The sequence below is a fragment of the Strix aluco genome, chromosome 4, assembly GCF_031877795.1.
Source record: "Strix aluco isolate bStrAlu1 chromosome 4, bStrAlu1.hap1, whole genome shotgun sequence".
In the NCBI taxonomy this organism is placed as follows: Eukaryota; Metazoa; Chordata; class Aves; order Strigiformes; family Strigidae; genus Strix; species Strix aluco.
Genome location: NC_133934.1, coordinates 12,397,198 through 12,414,581, shown reverse-complemented (window position 1 = coordinate 12,414,581; position 17,384 = coordinate 12,397,198). Strand labels below are relative to the sequence as shown.

At 37.4% G+C, this 17,384-nt stretch overlaps 1 protein-coding gene across 8 annotated transcripts in view; it reads right to left on the bottom strand.

The window, feature by feature from the left end:
- ABLIM2 (actin binding LIM protein family member 2) overlaps nt 1–17,384 on the bottom strand; it is a 146,847-nt gene that overhangs the window by 30,092 nt on the left and 99,371 nt on the right. For 4 of the 8 annotated variants that reach the window (XM_074822032.1, XM_074822034.1, XM_074822033.1 and 1 more), the window contains 4 exons: nt 13,411–13,557; nt 11,435–11,467; nt 8,643–8,763; nt 1,196–1,297 (listed from right to left, as the gene is read on the bottom strand). In XM_074822032.1, coding sequence (XP_074678133.1) covers nt 1,196–1,297; nt 8,643–8,763; nt 11,435–11,467; nt 13,411–13,557 — 403 coding nt within the window. The remainder of the gene's footprint in view (nt 1–1,195; nt 1,298–8,642; nt 8,764–11,434; nt 11,468–13,410; nt 13,558–17,384) is intronic. The other 4 variants (XM_074822037.1, XM_074822035.1, XM_074822039.1 and 1 more) reach the window with 4 other exon arrangements.

Here is a 17,384-nt window from a genome sequence, read left to right as displayed (position 1 = left end):
GCTCTTGTCTCCTCTCAATAACACTAAAAATGCAAACGCTTCAGAAAAGACTATGCATTCATTCAGTGGTTTGTCATTCACTGGTTATTACAAGATAGTGAAGTTTTATTCATCATCTTTATACATTTAAAACATTGGCTATACCCACCTATGCAGCATAATCCTCCCTAAGTCATTCAAAATGCTTTAAGGCACCCTGAATGGCATTTATTTACTGAAATGTAGGTTGTTACATCTGCACTGCCAATGTATAGACATCAAAGAGGAACTGGCTCTGCTTGTCACTACTTAAAATAAAATTCATATACAGGTACAACAGACTACTATAATAGTCACGCTTGAAAAGGCACTTTCTCCATTAATGATGAAGAAAGTGTACATGTTCAGATTTGGATGTCTATACTGGAAATGTCCAATATTCTTATAGGAAATCTTATAGTTTGTCTATATTTTGAATTGTATTGTTAACACGGCCTTCGAGGAGTTTTTTGAAAGCCCCCAGAGGCACAGTCCAGGGTTCCCATACCATGTTGTACAGATATCAGATTTACTTAGTACTACAGACCTGAGCAGATACAATTCCTAATTACAGTACATTTACACAAATGTTAACCCCAGAAGCTAAACATACATAAACTATTCCACTGAACAGGTAGATGTGCTTAGCAGTCAAAAAGCTAAACAGTGTGGACATAAATTTAATGTGCTTGTTGACTGAATGTAACTCGAAAACAGTATAGTACTTATACAAAGACACAGCCACATTGAGCTTCCTGGAGTTCTAAGTCTTCCAGCTATTTTCAAAGTCTATGTTAATATGACTCTTTAATTCAGAGAGTAGACGGATAAGGAAAAAACCAAAACCAAAATACCTTCAGCCTTCCCTCCTGCACACGTATTCAACAGACCTATGCAGCCATGGCACTATAAATAATTGTATCTTTGTAGGCTTAATAACATTTGTCACTGTATGCCTCCTCTAATGCATTTTTTTTTATATACACATAAGCACACAGCTCTCTCACTCCTTTATTTCTGACATGAAGTTTAACAGGTAACAGATTTTTCACTTATCAGACATTTTCTTCTCTTGCAGTTTGAAATTCACAAATCAGTGCAAAAAAAAAAATACATTCAGAAGAGAATAAACAGGTGTCAGCAATTGAAGATCAAAAGCTAAGCAGTGAATGCCTACCTGGAATATGGAAATGCCTAGGAGCCTGCTGATAGACAGAAGGTGAAGATTTGCTGTCTGAGTACATGGATAAGCTTGGAGTGCTCCGACCACTTTCACTGCCTCCAAGGGGAAGAGCAAAGAAAGCAGATAAAAGAAAAAATGGAAGGCAAAGTAGAGTATTTCAAGCATAAAAGCTTGTCCAGAATGACTTGTTAATCCAACAGTTTTAAATATATGGTTTTCGTAAAACCCATTATTTTTCAGCACAATGTACTAGCTTGAATCTCCAAACATCTCATCAATAATGAATACCTGATCGATAATATCAGATTAAACTGCCCCACTTTGAAACTGAAGTTCCTCTTTCAACAACACTTTAATGGAAAAAAAAAAAAAAAAGGATAAGAACATCCACAGTCTTGTAATGTGTTTTGCATAGCCTTAACTGAATATTTTTAAAAGCTTAATGCTATGGCTCATGGCCTGCCCCTGAAACCAGTAATGAAATAATTCAGTAGTGTTTAAGTTATCTCAAAGCAGGACTAGACCAAAAAACAGATGTTACGGTTAAGTCAAACATTCCTGCATATATCAGTGACAAAAACAGATGTTGAAATTTGGTTCTTAATTGCAAACTTTTCCCACAAGTAACATGCCACAGCATTTTTTATTTATGCAAACAAAGTTGGATTATCAAGTCATGGTTCTATAATGCCATAGTCACTTCACCAGATTTCAAGATATACATAGGATTTATCCGTATCCATTTTTCCACTTGTTTTGTCAAATGCTTATTAGGTGTCATTCATTTCCTCTTAGCTTATTTCCCTGAAGCATACTCTATGGCATTATAGTGCTGCTTGGCAAACAAAAAAGTAAAGCTCTACTTTTTTGGGACTTGTAAAATCCTATTAATTTACAGCACTGTTAAGCAACTGGAAGCCAAACATGACATTTATTCTAACATAAAATGGTTGTTAATTCACTGTTATTGTTTTAGTGTGGATGAAGCACAAATTTAATGGCTAGTAACAATGAAATTATAGCAACTTTTTGGGGATAAAGAAAGTGCAGCAGCTCAGAGCACGAGATCTGTAACTGAGTTCTGCCTTCAGGGAGGAGAAGTTTTATAACCATAAAACTGCTGGATTACCCTAACTGTCTAGGCCATGCCCATGGAGGTGGTCTCTGCCTCTGCTGACAAGCAGTGGATGCATGGTCATCGGTCTGTCACCAAAGCCAGACTTGACATGCACCACTGAAGTCAGCTGGGTACCGCCACTGAGCTCAGCGGGAGCAGAAACAGGCCAGACGACATCAGAAGAGAATGCTGTGCATCTCATGATGATACACTAACTAATCAGCTCTACATTTTGTGTCTGTTATTTTCACAGTTGGTGAAAAATTAAAACTCAGAAACTATTCAGCTGTTACCACTGTATACCAAATAACAGTGATTTCTTGTTGAAAAAATGTAATCTGAGCAGCTGAGCAACTGAAATCTCAACTGCACATGCTGATAGCCAATGGTCCTTCCAAAAAGTAAGGGAAGAATTATGGAATTACTAAAAATCTGGTGCATCACCACCAGCTTGCAGTCAAGTTGTCCTCAGACAAGGAACCAGACAATTATTCAGTTTCTTGATTCCTGCTTTGCTCTTGGAAGGAAAGAAGTGGTGACAGGTTTTCACCGCACATTTATTAATTTCCTCTTTCTTTGCTGCTTGCTGCCCAGATGCATGATCATCCTTACTAAATGGAAGAAGCCAGTTTGAATGCAAAGAGCAGTAGGAGACACTTAAGTAAGGTCCCTTACAACTCCAAAAACCTTAAAAAAATCTTGTAATGTCATTCATCCAAATGTGATGTTACTATTGGAATTTTTTATTTGAAAAAGAAAAGGAAATTTTTCAAGTGATTTTCACAGTGTATTCATTCCTCATTTACTTAAAAATTATATGTTAATTATATATTATTAATATATAAAATATATTCATATATGACCTGCCTGAACAATCACTTAATTGAGCAGTGACCCCAAGGTGCTGGTATCTTACACACATAGCGAGTCGTTCTTCAGGGGTAAGGTAGAGTGTCAGTGAGGAATCATGAAGAAGCATTGATTAAGAGGAATAAACTTGTAAGAAAACAGGATGCAAGCACAAGCACCAGAGGACAGCAAATCTGCAAACTGCTGAATGCAAGGGTCATCTGTGTGGAGCAGTTTGCATAGCCATCACCTCTATCTTGCTCAAAAGGGAAGAATTAAGGATGAAATGAGGGAAAAGGTTCTTCCTGCAGCCCAGTCGTACAAGCCGATGCACATTTAAACTTTAATTCTGTCACTGATTTGGACAAAACCCACAAGAGTAGTTGTATTTCACATTTTGCATACAAAAATAAGTATTCAATAAGAATACAAACTGAAGACCCGTGTAGAAAGTTCATGTGGAGGAACTACAGTCAGTCATTTAAACTAGCCTATAATTAAAGTCTCTAAAATGAGACTTTGCCAAGAATTTGTCTCTTTCAAGGTTTGCCTGGTATACACTGAAGAAGAACTTCAAATAAGGTCTCAGAGAAAATACAACTACCAGACTGATTTTTCAAACTTTTGGTTTTGCCTTCTGCCACAAGCAGCTAAAGGCTGTGATCTGCTCTACTGGTCAGTGCAGAGCCAAAAACCAGAATCATGAACTCTTCCTTGGATTTTGTTTAACTTGGAAAGAATCTGGAAAGGTTTACTTTGAACTTGAGTGTCAACCACAAAAACTTCCTTGTGTCTTTTGGCTGCTGACGGGGTAGGCTGCTCTTTTAACCTTCTGTGTGTGGAGCCAACTGACCAGAGCTCAGACCATGCTCCCTTTTCAAGGGATTGTCAGCAAAAGCATGATATTGTTTATACCTCCTTTCTAGTCAGCTTTTATCTTATCTGGGAGGATGGGAAATTTGCTAACAAGATACAGTAAGAGCTGTCTAAGTTCAGGATTGAACAAACAGATACCACTGGCCTAATGAGAGAGATGTCAGACGCCGACTCCTGAAACTGAATCCTTTAATATCTCTGCACATGGTGCATTAAACTAGACAAAGTTTTTTGAAGTTTGATGACTAACTCTTTTCAAGCTTTCAAAGCCAAATAAATGGGCTTTGCAAGCTGTGCTCCTGCACTAGAAAGGCAAGATACTTTCCACCACGTTTTAAGTAAGCATTTTCTCAGCAGGACTCAGCACAGCCTGGTCACTCACTGACTCCATCACCTCAAAAGGAAGAGTTACACCAAGTGTAGGTACTTGGAATATCACACCCTATGATTCACAAGGCATGAACAGTAAAGATTTCTTGAAGTGAGGCTGTCACAGGATTTATTTTTAAGACATTCTGAAGACAAAAATCCTTAAAAGAGCACAAGCAAATCATTTGTCTGCATGATAAAGAATAGCCCATACTATTACCCTTCATGGGAGCTAGACTACAGTATACTGAAGAAAGAACAGGAACTCGGTAATCATATTTTCACTGGAAAAATGATGAACCATGTCATTCTCAGGAAGAATATGAAGCAAACTCAGTGAATTCAAAAGGAAGATTCTGCCTGTTTTAATTTCCCTAGGGTAGTAACATTTCTGTCTCCTGGAAGCTTAAAGAAATATTTTTATGACAATTGTGGAGCGCTGGTTTTACAAAGATTACTTCTAGCATTATTAAGCTGTGTATTATTTTTGGATTTAATCACATTTTTTTAAATGAGCATGATTTCACTTTGTTAAAACTGAAGTGGCAACATAATCCTTGGTCTGGATACAAAGCCACTATTGGTACAATCCTACTCTTCCCACACTAACCAATTTGAAACGAAAAAAGTAGCACATTGACACCCTCAAAAGACTTCTCCAGATAAGGAAAAAAGTCTGCAACTCAAAGAAAAGAATTCAGAGACCTTGAAGAGGATGGGGGCAAATCAGACTCATTTCAGACTGAGATGTTAACTCAGTGTAAAACAGTGGATAATCTATACAACCTCTGCAGGGCTCAGGATTACCTATATAGGAAAATTATAAACGGACCCATCTGCCTCATAGGATTGCTGTGAGGCACTGTAAGTTACTGCTTGCAAAACATTTTAGCTCCTTGATAAAAAGTGCTGCAGAATTGCAAAATATTATAATTTTGAGCACACTATTAATAATTGTTTGGGCACAAAGAGCTGCCACTTGAGGATTTCTTCCTCCAAACAGCAGCACTAAGTAATTGCTGCTGCTCTGAGCAACAACAGGTAGCGCCGAACAGAAACTCATTTTAACAGGAGTGCTGCTAAGCAACTGCAGGCGGGCTTTCAAACAAGAGCTTTCCATAACGTGAAATCGTGCACTGAGGCACACAAAAAAGGTTTTTCTTACTCAGTATATCGGGTTGGATAATATCATCCAAATCTAGAGGACAGATCAAAAAACTGTTCAAGCAGTGCCTCAGAGAATACCAGGGTGTGTGCCAGCCTTCCAAGAAATGCAGTGGGGGTGACTGCTTGTGGTTGTGGGAAGAAGCTTTGCAGGTAGACTTTAAAATGACAACAAACAGTTTAATCTTATCAGATTTTTCCTCCAAAATTTTCTCTCGGGGATCATATTTGGAAGACTCAAGCCTGATTCTGTTCCTGTTATACTAGTGACATTCAGCTGACTTTGGCAGAACTGTTTCTGGATGCATTAGTGCCCAATGAAGATGCATTAGTTATTTTTCCAAGGGCAATGAGTGCCTGCTATTCACTTGAGTTTGCAAGTCTGGTTCCTGCAGAGGGTCACCTCCTTTTCTGTTATGGTTACGAGGGCAAGAACAACAGTTTTGCTTTATTAAATCAAACAGTACATGAGAGTCAAGGAACAGGCATTGAAAATATTTGCCATTCATGTCTCCTTCCAGTTCATATTGTTACTAGAGAGGACAGACACAGGGGAAGACATGTGGTAGCTGAATGTCTTCTCTTTCTGACATTTAACTAACTAGCTAGAAAAAAAAGCCTTTGCCTCAAAGGCTTTTGGCATTCCTCAGTACTGTCTCACATCTGCAACATGAAGGTGATTAAAAGTTAATATCCACTACAAAAAAAAAAAAAAATAATGGCAAGGAGAATAGATTCAGTTATTCTGTTATAATGTGTGGCACAGATTATTTACTAATCAGTGCAGTTATATCGATTTAACTAGATTATCTAGCATCATTTTTGGTAATGCTACAAATAATATGAAGATATCTAAATGTAGGATAAATGTAGGTTAGATGGTTATAGATAACTGATCATCCAATGTTGGATCCCATGTATAAGCTTGTTATAATATTTATTTAGCATCACCAAAATAGGGTAAGCACTGTATTTTAGAACAGACTTTTAAATTATTCCCTCCCTCATTTTCATTATAAAAGCTAATTCCTTCCCTCCACCCCTTTGAAAGACACTTAACACTTACTGAAAAAAAGCAAAAATAAAACAACCCATACCCACTCAGTTCTTAAAACTTACACAGTACATCAAGAAAGCACTTGCACAAAATTAAGACAAATTTTATCCAAGTGGAAGCCATGCTTGCACAGACATAAAAGTGGAACACATCTGAATAAGTCTACAGTATCACAGCACGGTTTTGCATTCCTGGACCTTACCTTTGAAGAAAGGGATGTAATGATGTCTGAATGTAGATGTAGGGCTTGGGTGTTGGGGCAGGGAGATGCAGCTACTGGTACCAAGACTCTGAGTACCAGCTGGGGGCAACAGAGAGTAAGTGAAAATAAACTATTTAGTTCACTTACTGAAAGCCACAAATTACAATGCCATCCTTTTTTTTCAGGAACATTTTCCTCCCGATGCTTAGAAAACATATAGTTTATATTTAAGACTTCATCTTTCTCTAGTTATTGCTAAAAACATCACAGTGGCCATACTATGCGGTTGGCCAAGGGACATGGGCCTTCTGCAGACAGAAATGCTGATAATGTAACGCATCAGAAAATATTCCAGAAAAGGCACCACAAAAAGCATAGCTGCACTCAGGGGAAAACCTGCATTTTTCAAAAGCTGCAAGAGGGAATGATATATGCTCATAATGGATCTAATGAAATGAAATGGGGAGAGCCTTGTCTCTGCTGAGAACTGTGCTATGAGTGGGTCCAGTTCTCACTGCCGTCAGTGCACGCTGGTAGCATTTAGTTCACAACGCACCAGAGCACTCAAGTGCATGGCTAGTTTAAGCATTTGAAGAAACATCATGAAGTTATTTGAGCTCTGAGAGTTAGACATGTTATTAAGTACTTTAAAAAATGTTCTCAAAAGTCATCTCTATTTGCTTTGTTGTAATAACATCCTGATAACATATTTTGGAGGACTAATGGCAATTAATAAAAGTGGCAATTATGATGACTATCATCTAGCTGTAAAACATTAGAATTTGGAAATTCTTTCATCCTTCCTCCTTGCTTTAACAGTGTGCAGCTAAGCTTAAGCATCACACAGCTGCCAAACTTTCAGCGGAGACTAATCTTTCCTCTCTTTAATAGATCTTTGATACTCAATCTCATTTTCACTTTGTCAAAGACTTTATGTAGTACAAATACTCAATTCCTGTAAAAACTGTTTCTGTTACCCGTAAAATTTTCATTTCCATTGGAAAGATTAAGAACTCCCAATTTCCAAACTAGTTTATCATTATAATGTATCCCCAATGAAATTAAAAGACACCAAGAAAATAATATAAATGCTCTGTATTCTCCACCCAAATGATGGGAGTGGAGAAAAATTAGAATGAATTTTGAGCAGTTTAGTTGATTATTTCTAAGGATAAAACTCTGTACAGTGCCCAAATATGAATGGGCTTTTGTAAGGGACTCCCATGCAAAGATCAAAAGGAGGTGACCCCTCCTCTCTGTGTGATAAGAGCACCAACACAACTGCTACTACAGCCCAAAGCTGCAATAAACATTGCTGTAAGTTCTCAACTAAGGCAACTTGGCCTTCAAAACCCAGTCATTAGAACCCCTAGTCACTCCTCCAGCTCTTGCACTATGGAGAGGACATACAGACCATAACCCTGAGGTACAAAAAAGGAGATGAAGTCACTTGGTCACCCTCTTGGCTTTGCGTGCATTCACTGCTACCATGCTGTACCTTGAAAGAGCTGTGGATTGAATGTGTAGCTTCAGGCAGGATGGGACCACGATTAAGCCCTTTAAACTCTTCTATCTTCTGCTTACAGATACATAAAATCAATCTTTCTAGATACTTGTTTTCATTTTCTTAGATGCTCATTCCTGAAGTACTTGTTTCCTTTCTCCCCATAGGACTCTGTTCACCATAAATAAATCACTGCAATGAACTGCTACTCCACCTTAAACCCCTGTCTACAAGAGTCTGCTCTACTTATAAGACAAAGTAGTGGAAAAATCTAGAGAATAAGTAGGGCCGCTTTTCAATTACCTGGTCTGCTGTAATGCTGAGGAGAATGGGAGGTTGGAGTGTAGCGACCATAGCCCAGTGAGCCAGCAGAGCTAGGACTTGAAGTCCTGTACTGCTTGAAAGATCTGTCATCTTGGTCACCCTGAGAGGAAGAAAGGAAATATATGTTATCAGGGAAGAGAAATAACTTCTGAAACAGGCACAATATGACATTTCGTACGTTTCTGTGCAGTGTAGATGGAAGTCAATGCTGTCAACACTCCATGCAATCTCAATGAAATGAGGTTGCTTTCAGCTGTAAGCACCTCTACCACAGTGTGACTGGAAGAGCTCTGCCAAGTATCAGAGAACAGTCATGTTCCCAGGAAAGTCAGCACATACATGAATTTAAAATGACAATGTAATCTGAAAAGAACATAACACGGTAGAAGTGTTGTTTCAGGACAGTATAGTTCCCTGAACACACACCAGTGGGTGGAAGATGAGATCAGGTTAGCGTGATACTGCTATGGTCACTTTGTACTCATATGAATGGACGCATAATGGCTACAGGCAACACAAAAATCAGCATTTGTTGGCTTCATTACATCACAGAAACAACTGTGTCTGCTGTACAAATTGCCCAGCGTACCATATTACAACATGGTCATTACTAGCTAGGGAAGTGATATAAACACTCATATATAGCATTAGCATTAATACTGCAGCATTGTGCAAAGCAAGTCATACAACCCATTCCCACTAAACCCTTAGCTTTAACCACTTAAAACCATGTACACCCATTCCAATCTCCTCACTCCCTATAGCTAGTTAAATTACAATTGCAATTTGCATGTAGTGTCTTCTTAACAGTAAAAGCATTACTGAGTGAATCAGATGTGGAAATTACTTTTTGTAAACTAGCTATAAAAGGAAATTCAAATTTCTTGTTTCTTTTAAGACAAGCAAGAATTGGCTTGAGTTAACTGCAAATTAGAACAAATCAATGTAACCTGCAGATGCTCCCTTATGGAAAGTCATGCTCCAAAAAATGTTTCCCCTCTCCTATTCCAGTAGGAGTGAGTGAAGACAGGCTATACCATAGCAGGTATTAGTCACCTGTCATGAATACTGGGACTTCTTTAGGCATCTGCATGACTCCCACTGGATCATTCATCATTTAAACATAGGATATCCTACTTAGCCCCATCATCATCTCCCAGATTCCTATCAGGACAACTTAATTATATCCATCCATTCATTTTTAGATGAATGCGGTTTCCTATTCAGCTTCTCCTTGACTCCACAGAGATGTAGAATGTTCTCCCATCATTGTTTTTTCTCATCTTCAGGTATGCTCCATCCCTTCCACCTCACCCTAAAGTCACTGACTGCATTTTCAGAAACAGAAAATCAGTTTTGTAGAGTGGTAAGTAGCATTATTGCTTTAATATCCATTTCAGAAGAAATTATACAAAAAAGTGAGAACAAATGATGTCTTCCCAAGCATGCAGTTTTGCAGGCATTCTGCCACCAACCCCTCTATGCCCAGTTTGAGATGTTTCCTTCACAAAGTAACTACATTAGTTAATACCCACTATAACCCTTGTGAAGAGATTTATAAGCACTATAGCAATGTCTCTAGAAAGTCTTGTAACGATATTTAAATATTATATGAGTGTTAGCTAATGGTTGATGATGTGTCTGATTGTATGATACAGTGGAATTTTCCCCTAATAAAAATCCTGCAACAAAATTGGTGACAAGTTTGCAGATGATGATTCCTGAGCCCCTGATCATAGACTCTTTAGAGAAAGACAGCAAGCATGGCAAATCTGGATAATGTGAGAGCATTCACATAACACAAGTCATGGCAGCACCAACCTCCATACCAGTCACTTTTGGAATTTAACAGTATTGACAGTTTGATAATTGGTAGCTAATTTAAACAAAATTATTATAATCTTCCAAAACATCAAGATTTCATATTGATTGTTTCAGAACTTACCTTTTGTTATTTTGTGTCTCTGTAAGGAACAGTCAATCATGTTCATGACATCCATTATTAAATAAAGCACGTTTTTATTTTTAAACTATCAATAACATTACATCTCTATTGGTTAACTTCTCTGTTTAACCAGTGGTTATAGTCACAGTTTGTGATTTATAATCCTTAACAGAAATTCTCCATCCTCCACCAATACCAAAATTTTGCAATACATAAAATTGGGATAATGGAGAAATTAGCCAGGCCTGATATGTAATTGAGCTACTATCTGGGAAATGATGTGAAATGCTATCCCTGCTTCCAAGGTGATGTTTCTTGAAACAATGACTGGCTTTGATCATTAATACACATTCAATAAAATACACAGACCTAGAAGTTCAGGTATGTACAAATGATTTAACATTATGTGTGCACAAATAGTATAAGTAGTTTAACTATTTGTGGAATTAAAAAAAAAAGAAAAAAATAAGAGAAAGCTATGCCAAGCATTAATCCAACTCAAGCTGGCAGCTTTAAATGTAAACTTAAATCATATTTCCCAATGTAATTTATTTAGTAGAGCTTGGAGAAGTGACCACCATACAACCTTTATTTTGGAAAGCAGAAAGATGGATGACCATGGAGGTAGATGCATACAGATGACAATCCAGAAGCAGAGCACGTATTCAACACAAGTAACACTGTGAAAAACATAAATGATAAAACCCCATGCACTGTAGAGGTAGGAGGCAAACCCCACATTTCAGATGCTGCTGGTAATCAATATGACTGGGTTTATGCATCACAAAATGGGTCAGAACAGGAGAACAAAGGCATTGGGGATTACCTCAGTAGGTGTTGGAGAGAGCAACTGAGGTGACTGCAAACAGCAACACACAACAAATTAGTGATACAAATTCATGCATGATGTTACTTGTGAGAACTACTTTTAAAATATCAATATCCATGTATAACACATGATAGACTTAGGAAAAACACCTGTCAATTAAGTCAGGGCAATTTTTCTTTGTATTTGTTTTTTAATAAGTAAATAAGGAATAAGATATAAATAATTTCATATGAAGCTTTTGTTGATTTCTCTGCTACAAAATCCTGGGTCTGGTGAGGCCAGTCCTGTGTCACAGAGTACTGCTAGTAGGGAAACTCCCATTTAAAGCAACTGCCTGAAACTACACATAAGCCCCAGCTAAATCTGCTTTGAAGCAAATCTAGACTAGAACTTTGTTGTTCAGAGCTGATTGTTCTAAGGGAAAGTAAAATATCTGTACTATTGTGGTGGTTTGACCTTGGCTAAATGCCAGGTACTATTTCATTTTTAATTAAACATCATGTAATTTGACAATTTGCTGTTTAGTCATTTTCCTTTCAAAATTAAACGCTATGTTTTGTGAGTTGAGCAAATCTACCGAAACTAGTGCAACTGCAGGTAGTAGCCAGGATGCTGAAATTTGGAAGACAGGATCTTTTTTTTCCCTTGCCAATATCAAGGATATAAATATTTGGAGCACCACGAAAATGTGTATGTTGGATTGCAAGCACCGCCCAAAATCACCTCAGAGCGGGTGCAATGACTGAGTCCTCACAGGAGCTGGGCGGAAGGTTGTTTAGTCTATGCACCTCTGCCAAGTCTAGATGAAAATGAGCAGTTGAGGAGGCCCACAAACATTATCAGCACCCATGAATTTTGACACAGAAAGGAAGTGTTTATAGTCCATAAGTTCAGGGCTAGGCAGCAACTTTCGGTTTTGTGAAATCAGAAACCTAAATACCATTTAAACCCTTTACCAGATACAGTCTTAATTCTTTTAGGATGCATTATAATGGAGCTACTGTGGTTCAGCATAGTACAGAGAGGGGTTGGAAAAGAGTCTGCAAAACCTAAAATATGGGCTGCACTTCACCTGGGAGAAGTACTGAGACTTTAGTGGTACTGATAAAGTGTAAATGGTGTAAGTGATAGCAGGACTACGGCTATTATAAATAGTATGGCTATTATTTATAACATTTATTTCTACCCATTCACTTACACCTATAGAGAACAAAGCAGACTTCCATTCTAGACCCTTGCTAATATACTATATATTATCTTGCTAATATACCTAGTATATCTAAGAGGTTTGATTTGTAAAAATGTATCTAAAATTATAAAAGAAATCAGAAATTCAAAGGAAAGGTAGATATGGCTAGGGAAGAAAAGCTAACTTGCATGACAGGTTATATACAAATATGCTTCACAAAAACCAGAATTAGTAAGATTATGTTAAATTAGATTTCATTAGCACAAACTGCGTAATATTAGCTCTGCATATGAATAGGTTGAAATGCATGAATGACATGAGAATGAACTTTAGGGACAGCTGAAAGAAATTTACACATAGGAAAGTGATACCATTGTTGTGTTACCAAAATAACATGGTAAACTTTAAAAAAAATTTAAAAATCACAAAAGACATTTGGCTTTGCTTCTGATTTCTGCATTATAATTAGCAATGGCTCCTGTTTCCTACTGCATGCATGTAGAACTCCTCTCACAGAAAAACATATTTTAATTGCATGTCATCTGTTTAAAAAAATGATCACAGAAAGCAATTCTTTAATTTCCACAAGCTAAAAAGTGAAATGAATATCTCGCTTGTTTTTTGGAAGGTGTGAATGAATGGATGACATGACTCAATTAACTGAAGATACAAAAGTTGCGGTTTTTTTAAATTATGAACATGTTAAAGAGTGTTCAGCAACATGTTTAATGATGCACAGATAATCTCAAATTCATCGTAAAAAAAAATACCCATGTTTCAGTACCTCCCCGTAACTATGCCTGTCATCTGAAGAGTAACTGATATATGGAGAATAGGAGATCATATCTGGGCGGTCAATGTTATAGATGGCTTTATTTTTAGGAAGAGCAGCCAAATCCCTGTAGTCAAGAATTTCATCTCCAAGCTTTGCCTAAGAAAAGGAGGAAAGAAAGCAGTGAGAATAAGAAAGAATATGATCAGGATGCAATCAGAAAAGGACAAGTAAGCGTAGGTAGAAAAGTCGTCATCATCATCTCTTGTATTTCTTGTATACAATCTTGTAATACAATCTCTTGTACTTGCTACACAATGCTAAATATTACCGCCGCTTTCCTTTTATATACTGGTGCTTTCTCCTTTTCTTTGTCACTCACATTTGGTTAATAGAAGTAGCATGGCAACATTCTACTTCCCTTGGTTATATCCTGCTTACTGCTAGCTGCACAGAGACACATGGGGGACAGATATTGTAGTCTTTTCCAGGCAAAACACCCTTCATTTTAAAGTAGTTTTGGTGTGCAGGGTTTCCTACCATAAGCAGTAGTGAATAAGCAAATATGTATTTCCAACGTAAAAACATTAATCAGATCTTTTATTTTTCCCATTCAGCTGTGTCCCACAGCTTCAACTCCTTTCCTGACTATGTCTAAGTATCCCTTAATTATGGGTCACAAACCAGCAGATGATGGATTTGCACCATGGTGGATTAGTTGAAAGATCACAGATGCCACTTAAGGAAAGTTCAAATCCTTTCATGAGACTCACACAGCCAACAGAGAGAAAGGGCTGTGTCTCTCCCCATTCTCCTCTTACTACACTTATTCCAAGAGTATAATTATCAAAATGCCACATTTGCACAGATTATCCTTAGGATAATGGTAACTTGCACCAAAAATGTATCCAGTATGTACTGTCTTTTAGATACAACGACAGATTGGCCACATTGAGAGTGGAGAAATGGGCAGCGTAATTGTCTCATTCTCGGTTCAGGCTCTGCATAATTATAAGCTCTTTGTTGGCAACAAAATGATGAGTGAAACTTGCTATTCTCTGAAAATCTTGGTATGATCAGCTATAAAACTGTAATAATGTTTTCCACATGTAAAAATATTAAAGTACCCAGGATTTGTGTGCAGTGATTATAGTTTTTCTTATGATGAGCTAAGAAAAATTAAATTTTCCAGGGAAGTTTTCTATTAGGTTAGTCATACAGGAAAAATTTAGTGTGACAACTTTCAGTTATCTCTTTTTCTAAAACAATGTATGAATTTGTGCAAATGTAAGCAACATGCAAAGGAGAAAGATTCCTCTTAACTATGAAAGTGGAACAAAGCTTCCATAACCATCGCATATTCTCATCCTCAAAACTCAGGAAAAAATGTGTTTTAATCAAATATGTGATTCTTCAGTGAGCTACGGATCTCACCTTCCTTGCAGCTACTTTAAGAAATTGAAGGGAAATTAAATAGCCCCTTAAAGAAAATAAATCCCTCCCTACTGAGAAGCCAGTGGCAAGATCTGATGCAGAGACAGGTCATGCAAAGGTAAGGAGGAATCTGTCCATCAGGTCTGTTCCAGGAAGACTTTGGGCAGCACTGTACCTACAAGGAAGGCAAAGGAGGCTGTGATAATTTCTTTTTTTAAGGTATCCAGGGTTGTGGAGATTATTCTAGTGAACCCAAAGAAGTTCAGAATTGGGACTATTTAATTACAGTAATTTTAGCCCCTATCTCTCCATCTAGATGTGCAACTTGAGATTCTCCCACTAGACTTCAGAACTGTCAGGAGTAAAACTTATCTAGTTACACAAAATGTAGGCAAATTTGGATGAAAAAACACCTTAGAGATACAGTAGCTCTCTAAACACTCAATTCTACTTTCAGCCTACATTGGTTTTTATTTTATTTGTTTCACCTAGTTTCAAATATGTGAGTGGAATTCAAATATGCTAGGGAAAGCTCAAATTGAAGTTAAAAAGCTTTAAGCCATTTCTTCAATAATCTGGTATTTTGGAGTCTGTTAAAACCATGCTCCAAGCTTAGAGTATCTGTTTAATTTGGAATATGCAATTTTACAATTGTATAATTGCAAATATGATCTGTATAAAAATATAATGTGATTTCTGTTTCTAGTATAAGAACATACAACACAGCTATGCAACCTAACCTAAACCTTCTGGTTTGATATATTAGATTGGAGCACCTAATTCTCTCTTCATAAAATTTAGCTAAGGATAAAGAAGGACTTTTATTTAAGCCTTATTTAATGGCATAATTTAGAAATCAACTAATTTTTAAGTAGTATTTAGGGACTCCAAGGGGATGTCAGCACCAGGGTAAATTTCAGTCTGGATATAATGAAGCCATCACCAAAGGTCATGAAAAGATGTCCATTAACTTCAAAGGGCATTGGCCAGTGCTCTCTCAGAGTGCAAGAAGATACCAAAGTCTGATATTAACAGATGAAGAAAAAGCTGTATGGCTTTAGTAAGCCATCTGTATGAACCACATTCAGGTTTAGACAAAACATGCTTTCTTCCATCTTTCCCTAGCTGACCGCTCAACACGACCCAGAAACATGTCTCCCATGAGATGGTGCGTTGTTCAGAATGATTGCATTGCTCTGACTTGATGCCTTTGAAAGTAAGAGCACCATGAATGCATGGTTCCTAAGCTTTAACTGTTTCCTCTAAATTCTCTTTTGTCCCAACACAATACTTCACAGAGCTCACCAGTTGTTAAAGTACAGTTTTACTGCTGGTTTTAATGATCGGAATCCATGCTACTGAAAGTGGCTGTCCTGTGTGCCACTTCCCACTCTGCTCTGTCTTCTATGTTAGCATTAGAAGACATGTAGATGGCTGGGTCTCTTTTTGCCTCTTTGGTTGGCTGGAGTTTTTTCCTGGGTTATTTTTTAACTGAATCTGGTCTCAAATCTGACCGATCATACCTCTGTGCACCCACCAGCACCAAAGAGGAGATGGGAAGACATGGCCACAGACGGACAGGGCTATGTGTGGGTGGGACCTTCCTTTCAGTGGCAGCATGAATTTTAGGTTTGGTAAAACCAATCACGAAAGCACCCAAGACAAATCTTGAGCATGTCTGTAAGTCATAACACTCCTGTAATAGAAAACAGATGCAAAAGATAGCCAAAGAAACATTTTGATAATATAGAAGTCCAGTAACATGTTTTTAATTCTTTTTACTTTCCTGTTCGTGAAAGCCAAAATAGGATTTAATCAATCTCACAGCTTTGACAATTAAGCAGTCAGAGATGAGACAGATATAGCAAGAACTTGCACGCCTCTGGGAAATCTTTTTTCCTAATTGACTCATATTTGTGAGACAACTTTATTCTTTCACAGTCCCAGCTGCTTCTAAAGGAATAGTACAGTAACAAACATTAGAGTTGTGTGCCGATTTAATGATATCCTTTGAAAGAAACAGAAAAAGAGAAGGGAGGTTTGTCCTTGACTTTTAACAGCCTGTGAAGCATATTTAAAGCTGTAATCACAAACATCAAGAAAAACAGTACCATCCAACAGTTAGATAAATGTCACTAAAAACATATAAATCTTAGAAGGATGCTCATGTTTATAAAAACAATGTAGTAGTACATGGCTGGAGAGATAGAGACCATCTGGCCAAAATAGTATTATATTACATGATAACAGGCTCCTAGCACAATGAATTGTCTTCACAGGAGTTGAGGCAATGACTTTTTTTTTTTTTTTTTACTGGGAATATACCACTGATATTCACCAGCATGGAGCTCTACTGGAAAGAGAACTCAGAAACACCGATAAGCATTTAGATAAGGGGTGGTTCCTTCACTTCTAGTTCAATCTTACTCAGATAAAGGGTATATTGAGTTCAAAATAATTTTTACTTGAAGAAAAAAGACAATTTTGTCTCCAAGGCACTCTTTTACTTGTCTTAGTGTAGTAGATAAAATCTCTTAATCTTTGTGTAATAA